At 35.5% G+C, this 9,648-nt stretch overlaps 1 protein-coding gene across 1 annotated transcript; it reads right to left on the reverse strand.

Annotated features, from left to right (window-relative positions):
- Nucleotides 1-4,604: 4,604 nt before the first annotated feature.
- On the reverse strand, nucleotides 4,605-6,506 carry LOC144435709 (alpha-2Db adrenergic receptor-like). The gene has a single exon (XM_078124320.1). It carries the CDS (start codon nucleotides 6,504-6,506, stop codon nucleotides 4,605-4,607), a length of 1,902 nt encoding a protein of 633 aa, XP_077980446.1.
- Nucleotides 6,507-9,648: the final 3,142 nt, after the last annotated feature.

The following is a 9,648-nucleotide window of genomic DNA, read 5'->3' on the forward strand; positions in this document are numbered from 1 at the left end:
GGGTGTATGCTTAGCCCCTTCTTATTTTCATTTTTTATCAATGAATTAGCAAGGGAAATCCATGTTACTGGCCAGCGTGGAGTGCAGCTGTCCCCAGACTTAGTTGAAATCATGTGTTTACTATTTGCAGACGATGTTGTAATGTTTTCTGACACAATTATAGGACTTCAAAAATTATTAACCACTCTAAGTGAATACTGTAGTAAATGGCAGATGACTGTCAATTTATCTAAGACAAAAATAGTAGTTTTCAAAAATGGGGGATTTGTGTCAAAGAGAGAAAAATGGGTTTTTAACGGGAAGGCACTTGAAGTTGTTTCATACTACAAATACCTAGGATTATTGTTATCATGTCGTTTAAAGTGGTTTCAAGCCACCAAATTGCTATCACAACAGGGCAGAAAAGCTTTTATAAACGCCTGGAGCAAGTGTAATAGAGTTGGTACCTTGTCATATGATACTTTCTTTAAGTTGTTTGATTCAATGATTTCACCAATTTTGACGTATGGATCTGAACTATGGGGTTTTCAAAGTTACTTGTCACTAGAAAGGGTACAGCTTTTAGCATGCAGAATATTTTTAGGGCTTCCACATTGCGCTCCAAATTGTGCTGTTCTTGGTGAATGTGGGAGATACCCAATATATCTAATAACAGCAAAAAAATGTATTAAATATTGGGCCAAACTTGTAAATATGCCAAATTATAGATACCCAAAAAAATGCTATAATATGCTTTACCAAATTGAAAACTCTGGTTTAAGATATAAGGGTACATGGGTCAGAGAAGTACGAACCTTACTCTCTATTTCTGGTTTACAAGATGTATGGGACGCACAGGAAGTTGACAATATAGACCTTTTTATAGGCACATTCACCACTAGATTTAAACAGTTTTTATTTTTAAATTGGCACAGTGAAATATCAACCTTAGATAAACTAGAAAATTACAGAAATTTCAAATCCCTGCTGCAACCTGAAAAGTATTTGTTCTCTGTTACCATTGACAAACATCGGAAGATGTTAGCACGTTTCAGGTGTTCTGCACATTGCTTAAAAATCGAAAGTGAGAGAAAATATGGCATAGAGAGACAGGATCGTATTTGTAAACTTTGTGATTTTAGAGAAGTTGAGGATGAATTCCACTTTCTTCTGAAATGTACCTTTTTCAACCAATATCGCAACAAATATATTCCTGCCTATTATTATTCACCACCATCCTACGAAAAGTTTATTGAAATAATGCATAGTGAGAACGGAGATATATTGCAAAAGTTGGCTGTATTTCTTTTTCATGCTCTTTCTCTGAGGAAAGAAGCAGATTCTTTGTTGTGAGCGACATTTTGTTTTCCTTTTTTCTGCTTTTAACAAGTGAATGTAATTATGTAAATGTATTGCATTTTGGGCCAATGGCCATGGACTGCAATAAACGACCTATATAATAATATATATATATAACTCGGTGAGTATCAATCTGCTATAAGACAGTGCTCTATACCGCAGTGGCAGAGCGTAATAGTTTTGGTAGTACTGGAACTCTTTCTTGGGTGTTACTCGGAGTTTCACGCATATTGCGATCATCAGACACTCTGAGGCCTACTCTCTGGGTGTGCTGTATATATAGAGTGTAGACAATAGAAATACCATCACTATTGTCTGTGTCAAAATGTTGCTAAATCAAGATTCTTAGCTGTGTTTAATTTGCTGAAATCTAGCCATAACAATGCAATACTGGAAATGAAGCACTGTTTTGAAATAGCAGACTGTAAATTTAGCTCATACTGGCGCTTAAGATTTCCTGCAAAACAAACCATTGATTCAAGTGATGTTACTTCTCTGAGAGAGTAATGGTCTGAACGATGTCAATAGTTAAAGGCAATTTCATTCTCTCATAAAACACTTACCACCACATACTGAGTTTTACAATCCACACTGTTGAACAGAATCTATAAACGTTGTAAACTGTCATGTAAGCATATTATTAACCATACACAATGAGGGGCCAGACTATTTTAATTTTGAATGAGGAAAATTGATGGTAACTGTGAGTATATGTCATTATTTCAGCAGTCCTACGTACATGCTAAGTGTACATACATGTAGATGACATGAATGATAGCGCTTTGGTAAATATTTCATTTATTGAACTCAGCTGATTGCGTGACTGTAACCCCGCAGGCTTCAACGCTGTGTGAGAAGACTGTCAGTAAACAAGATTGCATTGCCAAACTGAGTCCATTACATGCAATATATAAGTCATCTACATAAGAAACTAATTGTACACTTTCAGTAATAGGTACACTTTGACAGAAATACATTTATTTCACTATCGAATGGGAAGGTAAACAACAGGGGTGAATAGGCAAGCAGTTGTTATTAAACATTGAATATCATAAGTAGATGAATATAAATATGTACCAACAACGTAACAGCCGAATAATGATGTATATGACAAAGATAAACAAGGTGGATTTTGCAAGTAGATAAACAATTCAAAAATGAACACGTGGTAACTAGCAACAAAATCCCATCATAGCAACAGTCAAATGATAGAGTGCTCTGCAAAGATAACAACTGGGATGGATAGGCAAGCGGAAAAAAAACATTCAAAGAATTGACATATACTCACCCAGAAATAAGATACTACCAATGCATATAGGTACGTACACACACATGTACACACACACACACACACATACATACATACATACATACATACATACACACACACACACACACACACACACATACATACATACATACATACACACACACACACACACACACACATACATACATACATACATACATACATACATACATACATACATACATACATACATACACACACACACACACTTAGAGGTGTTATATGAGCGGGCCTTTGTGTGTGTGTTCGTTTATTTTGTTTGTTTGTTTGTTTGTTTGTTTGTTTGTTTGTTTGTTTGTTTGTAGAACATCACGAGTGTAGTTTCATCAATATAACGTGTTTTATTTAGACCCAGTTCCTTTCTATGTCATTTGACTTCCGACAACACAAGGGTCTGTATTGTGGGCAAAGAACGTAAACAAGTACAAGTATGTACATCTATGAAATGTCAACAATCTTACTTACTTACTCTCAATCCGGTCGTGGTTTTTCAATCAACTAGGCATGGTACACCTTTTATACACGATTTGGATGAGGTCAATCTTTTTCGTTTACATATACTATTTTATCTTTAGATCGTCACGTTGAAACGCTATTAATCCTCGTTTCCTTGGTAATCTTTGAAGGTTATTTAAAATGAAAACATAGAAGATTACCTTAAAAAGTCTAGCGAAAACATGAAAGCAATGAATAATTTGTGGTTTATTTGTCTGTTGGGTATTGAAAGAATATCCTTGAACCGATAGTAATGCGCAAAATCAAATTGTCGACTTCCAAAACATACAATCAGATCCCATTAGTTGACGAACCTACGTACACTGATGTACATACAATCAGATCCCATTAGATGACGAATCTACGTACATACAAATAATCTTCCATTTCCACGCTATTAATCGAATTTCTATTACGATTTACAAAACATAGTTTTATCCAATATATGTTATTAACATCAATTTCCCGAACCGGAATTTCTAACAAAACTATTATGTGATTTAGCAATGACCATGGCTGAGTCCATACATATTTTCAAAATGTATTTGTAACAAAAATGTTAAAATCCAGCACACTAGTAAAACCTATACCTAATTTCCTAAAATGTTACAGCTCCATCCAAATAATACGGACGAACTGTGTGAATACTGCGATATAAATAAACATTCTATAGCTGCATACTGTTGAAAAGCCGGTCGTACAATTATCATATCACCAGTATCTTACTAATCGAAGTCACGTCATCAATCTAGGGATTGTGGTAATTGTGTTAATTCTACAATTATATAGAACATGAATACAGAAACTGTGGAGACCAGCAGGATGTTTGGAACACCATATACAAGTAGTTACAAATAGACGTACACATTCAAGATATAAAGGGGGTGGGGGTGGAGGGAGTAATTGAATGAAATCAAGTTGTTCAAATTAGAATTCTTTTTCATTCCACTTTGTGCACTTGAATAAGTGTGCACCACAGACACCACAGAAAGTCCTTGTCTGTGCATGAACATAAAATCACTTATAATAATGGATGACACTATCTTTATTTTATATAATACATTAAATCATCACTTAACTAGGTGGCATTTCATTTCTTGCATTAAATCACTTCTAACGTGTAGATAAATCCAAATATTGTAATTTCTGATATCTGTCAGTACAACGAGTTGGAAACTTTCATTTTAACTAATTTCACTTCCGTACAGGCTTATCAGTTAGACCATTAACATTCTGTACAATATTATGTTTGTTTGGCAATTTTCAGAGTAAAGGTTTACTCAGAGAATAGATAGCTTGCCAATGGACGGACTATAAACTACAATAGACTTTAATTACGCTAATCGACATTCTCCTTGGTAATAATTTATTCAGTTTGAACTCCAGACCAAATAAATAAGCCCTTCAACAAAGGTAGCCCTCTCCCCAAAAAGTTAATAAATTTACAGACACACATAATAATTTAACGTGATGATGCTGAGATATTAGGTTCTCTTATGATGACAGTAGAGGTTGTGGTTCTTCTTCGATTGTCCTCTACTTTCTTACAACAAAAGACCCTACAGATTATTCGTTTTATAGCAACTTTAAACTCGTTTTCTCTCAAAACGTACAGAAACGGGTTAATCATTGAATTGGAGTATTGCAACCAAATTGCTAAGTCGTACCAAAGATCGGGAAATAAGTAGTCTCCGGCGATCGAGTCTGCAATTGTTGTAAGTTTCCATGGTAACCAAGTCAATAAGAAGACTCCGAGCAAAATGCCGAGGGTTGTTGCGGCTTTTCTTTCCCCCGATCTTTGTGCCGATAGTGATCCCCTTTTGGTGTCTTTTCTTTTTATATTTGCCGTGGCGGGTGATCGCGTTACCGTGGAACCAACACAGTTTTGAATTGACACTCGGCTAGAGCTCGGTTTTATCATTGTTGATGTTTTCAAAGTTTCGGTAACTGCCGGCAATTCTTGCAGATGATCGTCGCATTCCTGTGGTACGTCGTCCGCGCTTTCACTTGATATCACATCAATATCACTTTCTTCAACAATAGATTTCTTCTCATTTTTGTGTTGGGACTCCATTTTATTCCCCATATCGATACAAGGTTTCTGATTATGTACTGAATAAAGAGCAGCTGATATGTTATTGCGATATGTCTGGTGTTTCCTGTCTGACTTTATGGTCTCATCAAGTTCAAAACTTTCGTTTACGCAAGAGAAGTCAAACTTACTTTCACTTTTTCGCTCATATCGAATCGGAGTTACGTTTGGTTCGCGCTCGTTCTCTGTATCCCCTACGGCACTTTCCGTAAAACTGTAGCTTTTCCGCCTTCCAGGCAAACAAAACTGCTTGATAAGTGCAAATAGAGTTTCTGATTGTCTTTTTTCTGTTTGTTTAACCATTTGAACGTCTGCAGGTTGTGATTTTTTATTTCTGAACTTTAAACAACAACAACAACAACAACCCCTTTTGGCAGTCTGTTCATTTGATTTCTCCTCATCAACTTCACTCTTTTTCCGAGTACTCGTCGTGTTCGTGGCAGTAAGGTTTCGCCTATTCTTTATTATAAAGAATATTTGTCCGTACAATATGAGAACAAACAAAAAGGGAATAATCACTGTGACTACAAAACTAATCACTGTAATGGCGGCATTATCCATCCATTCTACATCACACTCTAAGGTATAATCTACTATACTCTCCCCTCTAATGTGTTCATAAAATATGGTCGCTGGTACTTCAGTCAAAAGACCCAGACACCAAGCCACAAAAATAAAAGAAAGAATAACTTTTCTCGTTCTTCTGACACGGTACCAAAAAGGGTATTTGACGTTTAGAAAACGGTCGAGACATATGACACACATATGATAGACGGAAGTCGAGTACACAAACATATCAATACATAACCATACAATACAGAAAGGTTTACCAAACTTCCAGTAGGCGTTCGTAGTAAAGGACGCCATAAATGGCATCACAAGTATGCCAGCAGCAAGGTCCGATATCGCAAGACTTGCGTAGAAATAATTCGTAAGTCGTCTGAGACGTGGAGTGGTAAAGAAGGCAAGTAAGATCAATGTATTCCCAATTATTGAAACAGAAGTGATGACGGATGTCAATAGTAGTAGGAATATCATGACACCATTCGAGTAAGGCAGTCGGTACACATCTTCCTCTACGTCTGTTCCGTTTGTTACATTTGTCAAATTTGGAAACCAATAGTCCGTCGGATCCAAGACTAGCGAAGAGTTCACAGTTTGAATCGTTGTAGGCAATTTCAACATAGTTCTTGTATCTTCTGTTAAATCTTGCCATTGTAAAGTAGCTAATGTTGTGTGGTCTGTGGAATTTGCAACGTTAGATATGTCCATATCCGTAGATCTCTTCTATGATACAAATGTTACCTTACAGAAGTCCGTCGGCGTACTCTAGTCATGCACTGTTGGGGGAAAACAGAAGTCTCGGAGCCATCCAAACTTGATAAACGTTGAAAACCAAGTCACAATCTACAGACTCCAATCCTAATTGGAAATAAGTTAAAGTAATACATGCTATAATTAATACATAAGTAATATCGAAGATTTGGTCAATATTTACAAGATAGCTATCAAACTGATGAGCAAAACTAATGAATTATTCAAAAGAAATATCAATTTTGTATGTCAATTAGTGAAAATACAATTTGTGATATATGAGGTAGTTTAATATCCGGTATCGAAATTATTAAACATGCAATATTCCTTGAATTTTTAATACCTTATAAATTGTCCCTCTAGCTACCGCAAAACCAAAGTTTTTTTAACTTTTGGAGGATAAATACTTGGGAATTTGGTGATGTTCTTTTGAACTATGTTGTCGTAAAATATTATTACCATGACGTCACTACATTGTAGCCAAGCTGAATATTTGTTTGATATGACGTACGTATTGTTTCATACAAACGGCAGAAGAAAAGGAAAAAATCTAAAATCATTATCTAGCAGTTGCTATTAAAGTATCATTGCTTCAATTTCCTACCATTTACATCGCAGTGAGGATATGACAATGTCTTTAATAATGCCCTTGGGAAATAAACTTAGATTTGGCACTTTGGTCAGTTTATCATCTTGTTAATTCCTACGTTGATTGACTAAACATGTACCGTTGTAAAATAACATTTGCTTTGATTACAGCATGTGATGAAGTAGTATTGAAATTGAAAACAATTCTATTGGATTATCCACGTTTCTCTTGCCGCAAGTCGTTTTAATTAAGAATACAAGATATAGTCGATGTTTTATTAGTACCATCGCCAGTCTTTTCTGTTCCACAATGATGTTGCAATCGCACATAGTTATAGTAAAATTCCGTTTAATTTGCCTTAAAAAATCACTCATGTAAATTGTTTATCACCGAGCCAGGGAACAAACTCTGTTTAAAGTCAAGTCCAGGGTTTCAATACATCCCTGCGCGTTATCGTATTAGTGTTATCGTAACACAGGAGCCACAAGGATTACATAGGATTATTGTTTTGCTCCCGACCAACGTTTGCTGTAACCGGACAACTGAAAATTTCAATCCTTGGGTTGTTATAATTATCCTAGACAAGAATCACCGTGGTATACTAAACATATAGCTAAAAGTGTACAACGATATTATAGTATGGATTACCAAATATTGAGTCACATCTCAAGGTAGAATGATAGAAATTAGAATCATTTCATGGAGTTACTTACAAATACAATTTTAACCTATTTTCATTCTATGCTGTTTTTTCTCAGAAATCTTTCAGGCCTACTAAGAGTACACATTTACAAAATAATAATTACTTATGTATTAGTGTGAAGTGTCTGGAACAGAGACACCCTCCCCCCCCCCCCCACATCCCAACCCCCATTCTATCTAAGTTTGATGAAGAACGTCTATATTCAATATTTGGTCACGTTTAATGATGGAACTAAAGTTTATTGCCATTTCCGACACTTCACTTTTTACAAGTTTTTGTTTTATATGTTGCTGCTGACAGTCTAATTGTAGTTTTAAAATGACCACGTAAAGTTTATTAGTGGAATTGGAGGAACTATTAAAACATAGACTGGGAAATTCGTTGTCATTACAACGTACGAATAACGAACCTCTCAGTCAAAAGCAAAATATGACGTATCAGTACTACCTTGTGAAGTTGTATTATGGAGCATTTGTTTTATTTTTAAGTTTCCTCCTAAATTCAGGATTGTGATTGGATGATTTATTAAAATAAAACTGATCCATACAGTTCACAGGACGCCCTCACGCTATCGAATTTGTTTATCTTCACGAATTTTAATGTCATAAAAATAAGTAGTTAGAAATCCGAAGGCCGAAAGGTAAGCTTACATCACAATAGTTTTTTAATTTATTCAATGCAGTATCTCGAATATGCGGAGTCTTTACAAGGCCCGTTGTTAAAGCTATTTCTAAATAAATTACAAAGTGAAAAATTACATGAAAGCGATTCCAATGATACATTGTATATTCGATGCACTGTGGTAACCGGATAACTTAGTCACATATTAACAGAGGCTGTGGTGGCGTTTATAGCATTGTCAATACCTGTATATCCGAACACTATGCAAAACATTATACTTGTATACAACAAGGATGTTAAATAGTTTGAAACTGGCGGATCTGAGGTCAGTCACGACATACACTCCCATACTTGTGGGCTAAATCATTCTGAAAAGCTAGCAGCGCTGGTACCAGGATCTCAAATAAAAAATGAATGACTATTGTTCTAACGTCAGCGAGGATCAACAAAAAAACATGATAATCAGAAATAGACAAGCTATTTCTAACAATACCAACGTTAACAACAACATTAAACAGCGAGCTTAGTGAAAACAAAACTTGGCTAGGAACCATGACCAAAACGACTGCGATATGATGAGTCGGTAATGAACTAGACTGAGAAATGAAAACATTTCTATTTGTTTATCATATCAAATGGTCGAAGTCAAAGTGTTTCTCAGTGTGGGTAAACACATGGCCCTAAGGATTTACATTGCGTCTCTGATCTTGCGTCTGTGCATAATGATTATTACACTACTGTTGTTCGGGTGTCAGCCATGTTATTATTACGGTGAAAATGTCACTAACTCGACGTGACGTTAACAATTAGACATTATTACATTTGTAACTAACAAGGAATGGTGTGAATAAAAAATTGCTGAGGCCATGAAACAGCCTCGTTCTTGTGTTCTTCACGTGTCATGACATGTTTGTATTCCACTTTGAAAAAATAAACATTTTGTCATTTTGTGCACACCAATCTATTAAAGTAGAAAATTATAAGAAATAAGGGTACCTTTTTATGATGTACTGCTGTTAAAATATGCTGATGAAATTAAACATGCTGTTTCTGTCACGTTCTGCATAACAACCGGACGATACAACCGTGACCTTAGCAATGTAATAGCCTCAGGTTTAAAACTAGGTCAAAAACTATCAAAAAGACAACATTATTTGAATAAAATGAGCAATAGCAAAAACCAACTT

Source organism: Glandiceps talaboti, chromosome 1 (genome assembly GCF_964340395.1).
Source record: "Glandiceps talaboti chromosome 1, keGlaTala1.1, whole genome shotgun sequence".
Classification (NCBI taxonomy): domain Eukaryota; kingdom Metazoa; phylum Hemichordata; class Enteropneusta; family Spengelidae; genus Glandiceps; species Glandiceps talaboti.